Genomic DNA, 15,251 nt, shown 5'->3' with positions numbered 1-15,251 from the left:
ACAAAATACTCAGAGAGAGAGACACAAAATACTCAGAGAGAGAGAGACACAAAATACTCAGAGAGAGAGACACAAAATACTCAGAGAGAGAGACACAAAATACTCAGAGAGAGAGACACAAAATACTCAGAGAGAGACACAAAATACTCAGAGAGAGAGACACAAAATACTCAGAGAGAGAGACACAAAATACTCAGAGAGAGAGACACAAAATACTCAGAGAGAGAGACACAAAATACTCAGAGAGAGAGACACAAAATACTCAGAGAGAGAGACACAAAATACTCAGAGAGAGAGAGACACAAAATACTCAGAGAGAGTCACACAGAATACTCAGAGAGAGTCACACAGAATACTCAGAGAGACACACACAGAATACTCAGAGAGAGACACACAGAATACTCAGAGAGAGACACACAGAATACTCAGAGAGAGAGAGAGACAGAGCCGACAGACGTGGATGTAAGGACATCGCCATAGATAATGGCTGTTTCCTGCTGTTTGGGATGTTTTAGTGTGTGTGTGGGGGGGGTCACGAGCTCTGAACCACTGCTGTTTGGGATGTTTTAGTGTGTGTGTGTTTGGGGGGGGGGGTCACGAGCTCTGAACCACTGCTGTTTGGGGGTTGTGAACACATTGCTGATTTTAGGATCTAGTTTCAACCTCCTGCCAAATGTATGACCATATTAGACCCAAATAATTCGAAAACAAATCCAATTTTGGTAACCTCCCATACAGTTGAAGTCGGAAGTTTACATACACCTTCGCCAAATACATTTAATCCTAGTAAAAATTCTCTGTCATTTTACAAATTTGAAATGTCAGAATAATAGTAGAGAGAATTATTATTCTGTTCCTACAGAAACCACCTTCTATCCATTGTGATGGGCCTGAATGTGTCTGAACCGTCTCAGTGCCTCTCCTTCCGATCGGGCGCTTCCCCCTTTAATTCCCTATTAAATAGCCAGCATCAGCTGCACAAAAAGTGGGGTTTGTGACGGTGGTGCGAACGAGGAAGTGTTCAACCCTCAGTTCCGAAGCTTCTTCACTCCGTTTGTTTTGTTGTATTTGAAAGTGCTGCTTTGTAGCCTTGTCTCAAAGTTTAACCAGAATCGGATCCACTTCCTTTGGACTTCTCAGTTGGTCTCTGCTGATTGGCCTCCGCTGGAGATCTGTTGGCGGATCGGATCGTCTGACTGGCCGACTGACTACAACCTTTTTGCATACGGTATTTAATTTGTTTGAGTGTGATTTATACCATATTGATTTATGGTCAGTTGAAGAGTACTGAGATATGATACTTTATAGTTGTGTGGTAAAAGAGTTTGACATTTTGATTGTATGATTGAGACTGGGTTTACGCTACACTTGTATGAACGGACAAACATTGCGTGACGAAGGTCACTTGAGTTCCCTGAACTCCTTTACCGGGCTGGGCTCTTTTAGGCCCGAGGTACGGGACATTTCTGGAGGAACCAGAACTCACTGTGTTATTTTATTATATGTGTGTGTGATCATTTATGTAGCTAATACAACCCACGCAAATGAATAGTTGTTTTGAAGTGATTTCCAATGTTTTAAGGGTTTATGAAGTATATTTCCATCCTGACTTTTACATGAGTCCTTTGTATTGGTGTAGACTTCAAGGACCAGATGGGACTCATTTCCTCACAAACAAAAAGGAAAAATCTATATTTTCTCTGGTAGGCACCACCCATATGTCACCTCTAACAAACAATAACCTCAAGGCAAAACCGTTCCACCATGTTCCCTCCCTTCCTCCTGTCCTTCCTCCTGTCCTTCCTCCTGTCCTTCCTCCTGTCCTTCCTCCTGTCCTTCCTCCTGTCCTTCCTCCTGTCCTTCCTCCTGTCCTTCCTCCTGTCCTTCCTCCTGTCCTTCCTCCTGTCCTTCCTCCTGTCCTTCCTCCTGTCCTTCCTCCTGTCCTTCCTCATTCCATTATATATTTTATCATCCTCTCTCCTTATCTACTCCTCCTCCTCCTCTGTGGTTCTCCTCCTCTGTGGTTCTCCTCCTCTCTTCCTCTCTGGATCACCTCCTCTGTGGTTCTCCTCCTCTCCTCCTCTCTTCCTCTGTGGTTCTCCTCCTCCATCCTCTCGCTTCCTCTGTGGTTCTCCTCCTCTGTGGTTCTCCTCCTCTCCTCCTCTCTTCCTCTGTGGTTCTCCTCCTCCATCCTCCCGCTTCCTCTGTGGTTCTCCTCCTCTGTGGTTCTCCTCCTCTCCTCTCCTCCTCTGTGGTTCTCCTCCTCCATCCTCTCTCCTCTGTGGTTCTCCTCCTCTGTGGTTCTCCTCCTCCTGGATCCCTCCTCTCTTCCTCTCTGGATCACTCCTCTGTGGTTCTCCTCCTCCATCCTCTCGCTTCCTCTGTGGTTCTCCTCCTCCATCCTCTGGATCTCCTCCTCTGTGGTTCTCCTCCTCTGTGGTTCTCCTCCTCTCCTCCTCTCTTCCTCTGTGGTTCTCCTCCTCCATCCTCTCGCTTCCTCTGTGGTTCTCCTCCTCTGTGGTTCTTCCTCCTCTCTGGATCTCCTCCTCTCCTCCTCTCTGGATCTCCCCTCATCTGGTTCTCCTCCTCTGTGGTTCTCCTCCTCTCTGGATCTCCTCCTCTGTGGTTCTCCTCCTCTGTGGTTCTCCTCCTCTCTGTCCTCTCCCCTCATTTGGTTCTCCTCCTCTGTGGTTCTCCTCCTCTGTGGATCTCCTCCTCTCTGGTTCTCCTCCTCTCTGGTTCTCCTCCTCTCTGTCCTCTCTCCTCTCTGTGGATCTCCTCCTCTCTGGATCTCCTCCTCTCTGGATCTCCTCCTCTCTGGTTTTTCTCCTCTCTGTCCTCTCCTCCTCTGTTGATCTCCTCCTCTGTGGATCTCCTCCTCTCTGGTTCTCCTCCTCTCTGTTCTCTCCTCCTCTGTGGATCTCCTCCTCTCTGGATCTCCTCCTCTCTGGTTCTCCTCCTCTCTGTCCTCTCCTCCTCTCTGGTTCTCCTCCTCTCTGTCCTCTCCTCCTCTGTGGATCTCCTCCTCTGTGGATCTCCTCCTCTCTGTCCTCTCCCCTCATGTGGTTCTCCTCCTCCGTCCTCTCTCTTCCTCCTTGTCTCCCCATCTCTCCTCCTCCCTCGGCTCCCCCCTCTTTTCCCACTCCTCATCCCCTCCTCGTGCTCTCACTGTGTCTATCAGTCTCTCCTTTCTGTCACCACTTCCCCCTCTCCACCCTCCCTCCGTCCTCTCCCCCCTTTAAGGCCCAGCTCATGTTTCTCTTTACCTGCATGCCCTCCTGTCCTGAGATGCCGACGCCCACATCAGCCACCTGAATCATGCTGACATCATTAGCCCCATCACCTAAGATGAATGAGATGGGGGGAGAGAGAGGAGGGGGGAGGAGAGAGGGGAGAGAGAGGGAGGGAGAGAGACACACTCAGTAAGAGGAGCTAGTAGCTCCCAACCCGTTGTCTTCTGTACTCCACCTTGGTGCTAAAACAGCAAAACAAGGGAAGACCCCCACCACAAGTAACAGTCAGTAAACAGGGGAAGAACCCCACCACCAGTAACAGTCAGTAAACAGGGGAAGAACCCCACCACCAGTAACAGTCAGTAAACAGGGGAAGAACCCCAGCACCAGTAACAGTCAGTAAACAGGGGAAGAACCCCAGCACCAGTAACAGTCAGTAAACAGGGGAAGACCTCACCACCAGTAATAGTCAGTAAACAGGGGAAGATCCCACCACCAGTAACAGTCAGTAAACAGGGGAAGACCTCAGTAACAGTCAGTAAACAGGAGAAGACCTCAGTAACAGTCAGTAAACAGGGGAAGACCTCAGTAACAGTCAGTAAACAGGGGAAGACCTCAGTAACAGTCAGTAAACAGGGGAAGACCTCAGTAACAGTCAGTAAACAGGGGAAGAACCCCAGCACCAGTAACAGTCAGTAAACAGGGGAAGAACCCCAGCACCAGTAACAGTCAGTAAACAGGGGAAGAACCCCACCACCAGTAACAGTCAGTAAACAGGGGAAGATCCCACCACCAGTAACAGTCAGTAAACAGGGGAAGACCTCAGTAACAGTCAGTAAACAGGGGAAGACCTCAGTAACAGTCAGTAAACAGGGGAAGACCAGCAGTAACAGTCAGTAAACAGGGGAAGACCTCAGTAACAGTCAGTAAACAGGGGAATACCTCAGTAACAGTCAGTAAACAGGGGAAGACCTCAGTAACAGTCAGTAAACAGGGGAAGACCTCAGTAACAGTCAGTAAACAGGGGAAGACCTCAGTAACAGTCAGTAAACAGGGGAAGACCTCAGTAACAGTCAGTAAACAGGGGAAGACCTCAGTAACAGTCAGTAAACAGTGGAAGACCCCCACCACCACCAGTAACAGTCAATAAACAGGGGAAGACCAGCAGAAACAACAGTCAGTAAACAGGGGAAGACCTCAGTAACAACAGTCAGTAAACAGGGGAAGACCAGCAGTAACAACAGTCAGTAAACAGGGGAAGACCTCAGTAACAGTCAGCAAACAGGGGAATACCTCAGTAACAGTCAGTAAACAGGGGAAGACCTCAGTAACAGTCAGTAAACAGGGAAGACCTCAGTAACAGTCAGTAAACAGGGGAAGACCTCAGTAACAGTCAGTAAACAGGGGAAGACCAGCAGTAACAACAGTCAGTAAACAGGGGAAGACCCCAGCACCAGTAACAGTCAGTAAACAGGGGAACCCCTCAGTAACAGTCAGTAAACAGGGGAAGACCTCCAGTAACAGTCAGTAAACAGGGGAAGACCTCAGTAACAGTCAGTAAACAGGGGAAGACCTCAGTAACAGTCAGTAAACAGGGGAAGACCTCAGTAACAGTCAGTAAACAGGGGAAGACCAGCAGTAACAGTCAGTAAACAGGGGAAGACCTCAGTAACAGTCAGTAAACAGGGGAAGACCTCAGTAACAGTCAGTAAACAGGGGAAGACCCCACCACCAAGACCAGTAACAGTCAATAAACAGGGAAGACCAGCAGAAACAACAGTCAGTAAACAGGGGAAGACCTCAGTAACAGTCAGTAAACAGGGGAAGACCAGCAGTAACAGTCAGTAAACAGGGGAAGACCTCAGTAACAGTCAGCAAACAGGGGAAGACCTCAGTAACAGTCAGTAAACAGGGGAAGACCAGCAGTAACAGTCAGTAAACAGGGGAAGACCTCAGTAACAGTCAGTAAACAGGGGAAGACCTCAGTAACAGTCAGTAAACAGGGGAAGACCTCAGTAACAGTCAGTAAACAGGGGAAGACCTCAGTAACAGTCAGTAAACAGGGGAAGACCTCAGTAACAGTCAGTAAACAGGGAAGACCTCAGTAACAGTCAGTAAACAAGGGAAGACCTCAGTAACAGTCAGTAAACAGGGGAAGACCTCAGTAACAGTCAGTAAACAGGGGAAGACCTCAGTAACAGTCAGTAAACAGTGGAAGACCCCCACCACCACCAGTAACAGGGGAAGACCTCAGTAAGCCCCAGTTTCCACGGTCAGCTCTAATACACTACAGCTTCACAGAGGAAACAGTTCCCACAAAGGTTCCTGTACTTACAAACAGCTGAGTGTGAATGTGGTGGGTGAAGTATGACTTTTATAGCTGTGTGTGAATGTGGTGGGTGAAGTATGACTTTTATAGCTGAGTGTGAATGTGGTGGGTGAAGTATGACTTATAGCTGAGTGTGAATGTGGTGGGTGAAGTATGACTTTAATATCAGTGCATGTGGAGGGTGAAGTATGACTTTTAGCGGAGTGTGAATGTGGTGGGTGAAGTATGACTTTTATAGCTGAGTGTGAATGTGGTGGGTGAAGTATGACTTATAGCTGAGTGTGAATGTGGTGGGTGAAGTATGACTTTAATATCAGTGCATGTGGAGGGTGAAGTATGACTTTTAGCGGAGTGTGAATGTGGTGGGTGAAGTATGACTTTTATTTCTGTGTATGTGAAGTATGACTTATATAGTTGTGTATGTGGTGGGTGAAGTATGACTTATATAGTTGTGTAAGAATTTGAGAGAATTGAGAGAATGCCAAGAGTGTGAAAAGCTGTCATCAAGGCAAAGGGTGGCTACTTTGAAGAATCTCAAATATATCTTGATTTGTTCAACACTTTTCTGGTTACTACATGATTCCATAATGTGTTATTTCATAGTGTTGATGTCTTCACTACTATTCTACAATGTAGAGAATAGTAAAAATACAGAAAACCCCTTGAATGAGTCTCTCTGTAACGGTTAAAAGATTCAATATATATATATATAAACTTTGTTGAACTAGACTGGTACATACCTATGGCCAGAGTTGAGGAACTAGACTGGTACATACCCATGGCCAGAGTTGAGGAACTAGACTGGTACATACCTATAGCCAGAGTTGAGGAACTAGACTGGTACATACCTATGGCCAGAGTTGAGGAACTAGACTGGTACATACCTATGGCCAGAGTTGAGGAACTAGACTGGTACATACCTATGGCCAGAGTTGAGGAACTAGACTGGTACATACCCATGGCCAGAGTTGAGGAACTAGACTGGTACATACCTATGGCCAGAGTTGAGGAACTAGACTGGTACATAACTATAGCCAGAGTTGAGGAACTAGACTGGTACATACCTATGGCCAGAGTTGAGGAACTAGACTGGTACATACCTATGGCCAGTGTCATGACCTTCAGTTTGTTCCGGACCAGTTTAACCACCATACTCTTCTGCAGCGGTGTGGAGCGACAGCAGAGGACTGACCGACAGCTCCTCGCCACCGCCAGGAACTTCTCATCTAGGCTGCTGTCCAGCGCGTAGGCCAGCGTCCGCCCGTCAATCACCAAACCCAGCCGGTGCACCAGGAAGGACTGGGTCTGGGAGGAGGAGGGGGAGGGAGGAGGAGGGGGGAAGGAGTAGGCTGGAGCGTAGTCTTTCTGAAAGGATCTGGAAGGATCCGAGGACAGGAACTTAGCCTGGATGTAGTGTAGACTCTCCTCTAGAAGGACTGCCATCGCCTCCTGTTAGAGAGACCGACAGGCAGAGAGGGAGAGAGAGACCGGCAGAGAGGGAGAGAGAGAGAGACAGAGAGGGAGAGAGAGAGAGACAGGCAGAGAGGGAGAGAGAGACCAGCAGAGAGGGAGAGAGAGACCGGCAGAGAGGGAGAGAGAGACCGGCAGAGAGGGAGAGAGAGAGAGACAGACAGGCATAGGGCCAGAGAGAGACAGACAGGGAGAGAGACAGGCATAGGGTCAGTGAGACCGGCAGAGGGGGAGAGAGAGACAGGCATAGAGGGAGAGAGAGACCGGTAGAGAGGGAGAGAGAGACCGGTAGAGAGGGAGAGAGAGACCGGCAGAGAGGGAGAGAGAGACCGGTAGAGAGGGAGAGAGAGACCGGCAGAGAGGGAGAGAGACAGACAGAGGGAGAGAGACAGACAGAGGGAGAGAGAGACCGGCAGAGAGGGAGAGAGAGACCAGCAGAGAGGGAGAGAGAGACCAGCAGAGAGGGAGAGAGACCAGCAGAGAGGGAGAGAGAGACCGGCATAGGGTCAGAGAGAGACAGACAGGGAGAGAGACCGGCAGAGAGGGAGAGAGAGACCGGCAGAGAGGGAGAGAGAGACCGGCAGAGAGGGAGAGAGAGACCGGCAGAGAGGGAGAGAGAGACCGGCAGAGAGGGAGAGAGAGACCAGCAGAGAGGGAGAGAGAGACCGGCATAGGGTCAGAGAGAGACAGACAGGGAGAGAGACCGGCAGAGAGGGAGAGAGAGAGACCGGCAGAGAGGGAGAGAGACCGGCAGAGAGGGAGAGAGACAGACAGAGCGAGAGAGAGACCGGCAGAGGGAGAGAGAGACCGGCAGAGAGGGAGAGAGAGACCGGCAGAGAGGGAGAGAGAGACCGGCAGAGAGGGAGAGAGAGAGAGAGACAGAGGGAGAGAGAGACCGGCAGAGAGTGAGAGAGAGACCAGCAGAGAGGGAGAGAGAGACCAGCAGAGAGGGAGAGAGAGACCGGCAGAGAGGGAGAGAGAGAGAGACAGACAGGCATAGGGCCAGAGAGAGACAGACAGGGAGAGAGACAGGCATAGGGTCAGTGAGACCGGCAGAGGGGGAGAGAGAGACAGGCATAGAGGGAGAGAGAGACCGGTAGAGAGGGAGAGAGAGACCGGTAGAGAGGGAGAGAGAGACCGGCAGAGAGGGAGAGAGAGACCGGTAGAGAGGGAGAGAGAGACCGGCAGAGAGGGAGAGAGACAGACAGAGGGAGAGAGACAGACAGAGGGAGAGAGAGACCGGCAGAGAGGAGAGAGAGACCAGCAGAGAGGGAGAGAGAGACCAGCAGAGAGGGAGAGAGAGACCAGCAGAGAGGGAGAGAGAGACCGGCATAGGGTCAGAGAGAGACAGACAGGGAGAGAGACCGGCAGAGAGGGAGAGAGAGACCGGCAGAGAGGGAGAGAGAGACCGGCAGAGAGGGAGAGAGAGACCGGCAGAGAGGGAGAGAGAGACCGGCAGAGAGGGAGAGAGAGACCAGCAGAGAGGGAGAGAGAGACCGGCATAGGGTCAGAGAGAGACAGACAGGGAGAGAGACCGGCAGAGAGGGAGAGAGAGACCGGCAGAGAGGGAGAGAGAGACCGGCAGAGAGGGAGAGAGACAGACAGAGCGAGAGAGAGACCGGCAGAGGGAGAGAGAGACCGGCAGAGAGGGAGAGAGAGACCGGCAGAGAGGGAGAGAGAGACCGGCAGAGAGGGAGAGAGAGAGAGAGACAGAGGGAGAGAGAGACCGGCAGAGAGAGTGAGAGAGAGACCAGCAGAGAGGGAGAGAGAGACCAGCAGAGAGGGAGAGAGAGACCGGCAGAGAGGGAGAGAGAGAGAGACAGACAGGCATAGGGCCAGAGAGAGACAGACAGGGAGAGAGACAGGCATAGGGTCAGTGAGACCGGCAGAGGGGGAGAGAGAGACAGGCATAGAGGGAGAGAGAGACCGGTAGAGAGGGAGAGAGAGACCGGTAGAGAGGGAGAGAGAGACCGGCAGAGAGGGAGAGAGAGACCGGTAGAGAGGGAGAGAGAGACCGGCAGAGAGGGAGAGAGACAGACAGAGGGAGAGAGACAGACAGAGGGAGAGAGAGACCGGCAGAGAGGGAGAGAGAGACCAGCAGAGAGGGAGAGAGAGACCAGCAGAGAGGGAGAGAGAGACCAGCAGAGAGGGAGAGAGAGACCGGCATAGGGTCAGAGAGAGACAGACAGGGAGAGAGACCGGCAGAGAGGGAGAGAGAGACCGGCAGAGAGGGAGAGAGAGACCGGCAGAGAGGGAGAGAGAGACCGGCAGAGAGGGAGAGAGAGACCGGCAGAGAGGGAGAGAGAGACCAGCAGAGAGGGAGAGAGAGACCGGCATAGGGTCAGAGAGAGACAGACAGGGAGAGAGACCGGCAGAGAGGGAGAGAGAGACCGGCAGAGAGGGAGAGAGAGACCGGCAGAGAGGGAGAGAGACAGACAGAGCGAGAGAGAGACCGGCAGAGGGAGAGAGAGACCGGCAGAGAGGGAGAGAGAGACCGGCAGAGAGGGAGAGAGAGACCGGCAGAGAGGGAGAGAGAGAGAGAGACAGAGGGAGAGAGAGACCGGCAGAGAGTGAGAGAGAGACCAGCAGAGAGGAGAGAGAGACCAGCAGAGAGGGAGAGAGAGACCAGCAGAGAGGGAGAGAGAGACCAGCAGAGAGGGAGAGAGAGACCAGCATAGAGTCAGAGAGAGAGACAGACAGGGAGAGAGACAGACAGAGGGAGAGAGAGACCGGCAGAGAGGGAGAGAGGGAGAGACAGACAGGGAGAGAGAGACCGGCAGAGAGGGAGAGAGAGACCGGCAGAGAGGGAGAGAGAGACCGGCAGAGAGGGAGAGAGAGACCGGCAGAGAGGGAGCGAGAGACCGGCAGAGAGGGAGCGAGAGACCGGCAGAGAGGGAGCGAGAGACCGGCAGAGAGGGAGCGAGAGACCGGCAGAGAGGGAGAGAGAGACCGGCAGAGAGGGAGAGAGAGACCGGCAGAGAGGGAGAGAGAGACCGGCAGAGAGGGAGAGAGAGACCAGCAGAGAGAGAGAGAGACAGACAGAGGGAGAGAGACAGACAGAGGGAGAGAGAGACCGGCAGAGAGGGAGAGAGAGACCGGCAGAGAGGGAGCGAGAGACCGGCAGAGAGGGAGAGAGACCAGCAGAGAGGGAGAGAGAGACCGGCAGAGAGGGAGAGAGAGACCGGCAGAGAGGGAGAGAGAGACCGGCAGAGAGGGAGCGAGAGACCGGCATAGGATCAGAGAGAGACCGACAGAGAGAGAGACCGGCAGAGAGCGAGAGAGAGACCGGCAGAGAGCGAGAGAGAGAGAGAGACAGAGAGAGACAGAGAGAGACCGGCAGAGAGCGAGAGAGACCAACAGAGAGGGAGAGAGAGACCGGCAGAGAGGGAGAGAGAGACCGGCAGAGAGGGAGAGAAGTTAATTAAAAGTTAATTTGTGAAATGCATTTCCTTCTTGATGTGTTTGAGCCAATCAGTTATGTTGTGACAAGGTAGGGGGGTATACAGCAGACGGTATTTTACAAAATAAAGCTAAGTCCATATAATGGCAAAAACAGCTCAAATAAGCAAAGAGAAATGACAGTCCATTACTTATCCCAGTCTGCTGTCCCCACATGCTTCAAGATGGCCACCATTGTTCCTGAAGGCAAAGACAACTGAACTAAATCACTATCGCCCCGTAGCACTCACTTCAGTCATCATGAAGTGCTTTGAGAGACTAGTCAAGGATCATATCACCTCCACATTACCGGCCACCCTAGACCCACTTCAGTTTGCATACCGCCCCAACAGGTCCACAGACAAAGTTTTAAGTTCCTCAACGTTAAGCAACAGCGCCTCTTCAAACTCAGGAGGCTGAAGAAATATGGCTTGTCACCCAAAACCCTGACAAACTTTTACAGACGCACAACTGAGAGCTTTCTGTCGGGCTGTATCACCGCCTGGTACAGCAACTGCATACAACGCATCACCGGGGGCAAACTACCTTCCCTCCAGGACACCTACACCACCCGATGTCACAGGAAGGCCAAAAAGATCATCGAGGACAACAACCACCCGAGCCACTGCCTGTTCACCCCGCTACCATCCAGAAGTCGAGGTCAGTACAGGAGCATCAAAGCTGGGACCGAGAGACTGAAAAACAGCTTCTATCTCAAGGCCATCAGAATGGTAAACAGCCATCACTAACTCAGAGAGGCTGCTGCCTACATTGACACCCAATCACTGGCCACTTTAATAAATGGATCACTAGTCAAATAATGCCACTTTAATAATGTTTACATATCTTACATCACATGTACAGTGCCTTGCGAAAGTATTCGGCCCCCTTGAACTTTGCGACCTTTTGCCACATTTCAGGCTTCAAACATAAAGATATAAAACTGTATTTTTTTGTGAAGAATCAACAACAAGTGGGACACAATCATGAAGTGGAACGACATTTAATGGATATTTCAAACTTTTTTAACAAATCAAAAACTGAAAAATCGGCCATCGCTCATCCATATATTTATATGTACATATTCTCATTCCATCCCTTTAGATTTGTGTGTATAAGGTAGTTGTGGAATTGTTAGATTACTTGTTAAATATTACTGCACTGTCAGAACTAGAAGCACAAGCATTTCGCTACACTCACATTAACATCTGTTAACCACGTGACCATCAACATCTGCTAACCATGTGACCATCAACATCTGCTAACCATGTGACCATCAACATCTGCTAACCATGTGACCATCAACATCTGTTAACCATGTGACCATCAACATCTGCTAACCATGTGACCAATAACATCTCCTAACCACGTGACCAATAACATCTCCTAACCATGTAACCATTAACTGATCTGATCTGGAGGACTCACTAAACAGAGACCATCCCTGGTCATCCTTACTGCCTCTGATCTGGAGGACTCACAAAACAGAGAACATCCCTGGTCATCCCTACTGCCTCTGATCTGGAGGACTCACTAAACACACATGCTTCATTTGTAAATGATGTCTGGCGTTGAGTGTGATGATGTCACCTGAGAGTCAGCGTTGAGTGTGATGATCTCACCTGAGAGTCAGCGTTGAGTGTGATGATGTCACCTGAGAGTCAGCGTTGAGTGTGATGATCTCACCTGAGAGTCAGCGTTGAGTGTGATGATGTCACCTGAGAGTCAGCGTTGAGTGTGATGATCTCACCTGAGAGTCAGCGTTGAGTGTGATGATCTCACCTGAGAGTCAGTGTTGAGTGTGATGATCTCACCTGAGAGTCAGCGTTGAGTGTGATGATCTCGTCGTCCGGTTCCAGCAGCTTGCAAGCATAGGCGATGTTGATGGCTGTCTCCTGTTTGTCCCCCGTCAGAACCCAGATCTGGAGCCCTGCCTTCCGCAGCGACGCAATGGTCTCTGGGACACCATCTTGTAGACGGTCCTCTACACCCGTTGCTCCTAGAAAACCATAGAAATATCAACAGCTGTTGCATGAAAACATAATCTTTTGACGAGGTCTTCGGGGGACATCAGTGTTGAAGGTATGCACTACCAGTATGAACCTCCCTGGGGCCTCATTCAACACCAAAGTTTGTTATTTCTCCATTTTGAATTTGACAGGATAGTGTGTATGCAACTTCCAGTGGTTGATGAACTGTATTGGAGTATAATAATGGTAGGCTAATTAATAGAAGCATTAAAACGTAGGCCTGAGGCCTCCTGAGTGGACCTGAGGCCTCCCGAGTGGAGCAGTGGCCTAATGAAAACATGAAAACGTAGGCCTGAGGCCTCCCGAGTGGAGCAGTGGCCTAATGAAAACATTAAAACGTAGGCCTGAGGCCTCCCGAGTGGAGCAGTGGCCTAATGAAAACATGAAAACGTAGGCCTGAGGCCTCCCGAGGGAGCAGTGGCCTAATGAAAACCTCCTCGAGTGGAGCAGTGGCCTAATGAAAACATTAAAACGTAGGCCTGAGGCCTCCCGAGTGGAGCAGTGGCCTAATGAAAACATTAAAACGTAGGCCTGAGGCCTCCCGAGTGGAGCAGTGGCCTAATGAAAACATTAAAACGTAGGCCTGAGGCCTCCCGAGTGGAGCAGTGGCCTAATGAAAACATTAAAACGTAGGCCTTTTTTTTTGCTAATGTATGGTCCCTGGTTTTCCTGTGAGGGGGGTCCCTGGTTTTCCTGTGAGGGGGTCCCTGGTTTTCCTGTGAGGGGGTCCCTGGTTTTCCTGTGAGGGGGTCCCTGGTTTTCCTGTGAGAGGGTCCCTGGTTTTCCTGTGAGGGGGGTCCCTGGTTTTCCTGTGAGGGGGTCCCTGGTTTTCCTGTGAGGGGGTCCCTGGTTTTCCTGTGAGGGGGTCCCTGGTTTTCCTGTGAGGGGGTCCCTGGTTTTCCTGTGAGGGGGTCCCTGGTTTTCCTGTGAGAGGGTCCCTGGTTTTCCTGTGAGAGGGTCCCTGGTTTTCCTGTGAGAGGGTCCCTGGTTTTCCTGTGAGGGGGGTCCCTGGTTTTCCTGTGAGGGGGGTCCCTGGTTTTCCTGTGAGGGGGGTCCCTGGTTTTCCTGTGAGGGGGGTCCCTGGTTTTCCTGTGAAGGGGTCCCTGGTTTTCCTGTGAGGGGGTCCCTGGTTTTCCTGTGAGGGGGTCCCTGGTTTTCCTGTGAGGGGGTCCCTGGTTTTCCTGTGAGGGGGTCCCTGGTTTTCCTGTGAGGGGGTCCCTGGTTTTCCTGTGAGGGGGTCCCTGGTTTTCCTGTGAGGGGTCCCTGGTTTTCCTGTGAGAGGGTCCCTGGTTTTCCTGTGAGAGGGTCCCTGGTTTTCCTGTGAGGGGTCCCTGGTTTTCCTGTGAGGGGGTCCCTGGTTTTCCTGTGAGGGGGTCCCTGGTTTTCCTGTGAGGGGGTCCCTGGTTTTCCTGTGAGGGGGTCCCTGGTTTTCCTGTGAAGGGGTCCCTGGTTTTCCTGTGAGGGGGTCCCTGGTTTTCCTGTGAGGGGGTCCCTGGTTTTCCTGTGAGGGGGTCCCTGGTTTTCCTGTGAGGGGGTCCCTGGTTTTCCTGTGAGGGGGTCCCTGGTTTTCCTGTGAGGGGGTCCCTGGTTTTCCTGTGAAGGGGTCCCTGGTTTTCCTGTGAGGGGGTCACTGGTTTTCCTGTGAGGGGGTCCCTGGTTTTCCTGTGAGGGGGTCCCTGGTTTTCCTGTGAGGGGGTCCCTGGTTTTCCTGTGAGGGGGTCCCTGGTTTTCCTGTGAGGGGGTCCCTGGTTTCCTGTGAGGGGGTCCCTGGTTTCCTGTGAGGGGGTCCCTGGTTTTCCTGTGAGGGGGTCCCTGGTTTTCCTGTGAGGGGGTCCCTGGTTTTCCTGTGAGAGGGTCCCTGGTTTTCCTGTGAGGGGGTCCCTGGTTTTCCTGTGAGGGGGTCCCTGGTTTTCCTGTGAGGGGGTCCCTGGTTTTCCTGTGAGGGGGTCCCTGGTTTTCCTGTGAGGGGGTCCCTGGTTTTCCTGTGAGAGGGTCCCTGGTTTTCCTGTGAGGGGTCCCTGGTTTTCCTGTGAGAGGGTCCCTGGTTTTCCTGTGAGGGGGTCCCTGGTTTTCCTGTGAGGGGGTCCCTGGTTTTCCTGTGAGGGGGTCCCTGGTTTTCCTGTGAGGGGGTCCCTGGTTTTCCTGTGAGGGGGTCCCTGGTTTTCCTGTGAGGGGGTCCCTGGTTTTCCTGTGAGAGGGTCCATGGTTTTCCTGTGAGGGGGTCCCTGGTTTTCCTGTGAGGGGGTCCCTGGTTTTCCTGTGAGAGGGTCCCTGGTTTTCCTGTGAGGGGGTACCTGGGCATAAGAGTTTGACGACCCCCTGGTCTAAATCATAATCATATTGCTGGACATGTCTCTTTTTCTGACTGGTTTATTATCAGGCTACTACCATTTATCCATTCAACAGCCAACCATGTACCATTTATCCAATCAACAGCCAACCATGTACCATTTATCCAATCAACAGCCAACCATGTACCATTTATCCATTCAACAGCCAACCATGTACCATTTATCCAATCAACAGCCAACCATGTACCATTTATCCAATCAACAGCCAACCATGTACCATGTATCCATTCAACAGCCAACCATGTACCATTTATCCATTCAACAGCCAACCATGTACCATTTATCCATTCAACAGCCAACCATGTACCATTTATCCAATCAACAGCCAACCATGTACCATTTATCCAATCAACAGCCAACCATGTACCATTTATCCATTCAACAGCCAACCATGTACCAT

At 51.4% G+C, this 15,251-nt stretch overlaps 1 protein-coding gene across 1 annotated transcript in view; it reads right to left on the bottom strand.

Moving 5' to 3' along the window:
* atp10a (ATPase phospholipid transporting 10A) overlaps positions 1-15,251 on the bottom strand; it is a 139,859-nt gene that overhangs the window by 28,255 nt on the left and 96,353 nt on the right. Inside the window, 3 exon segments of the mRNA XM_046299581.1 lie at positions 3,267-3,343; positions 6,663-7,011; positions 12,285-12,469. Coding sequence (XP_046155537.1) covers positions 3,267-3,343; positions 6,663-7,011; positions 12,285-12,469 — 611 coding nt within the window.

This window comes from Oncorhynchus gorbuscha, linkage group LG02, assembly GCF_021184085.1.
Source record: "Oncorhynchus gorbuscha isolate QuinsamMale2020 ecotype Even-year linkage group LG02, OgorEven_v1.0, whole genome shotgun sequence".
NCBI classification, from domain to species: domain Eukaryota; kingdom Metazoa; phylum Chordata; class Actinopteri; order Salmoniformes; family Salmonidae; genus Oncorhynchus; species Oncorhynchus gorbuscha.
Note: the sequence above shows the minus strand (reverse complement) of the source record. Positions and strands in the feature narration are given on the sequence as shown.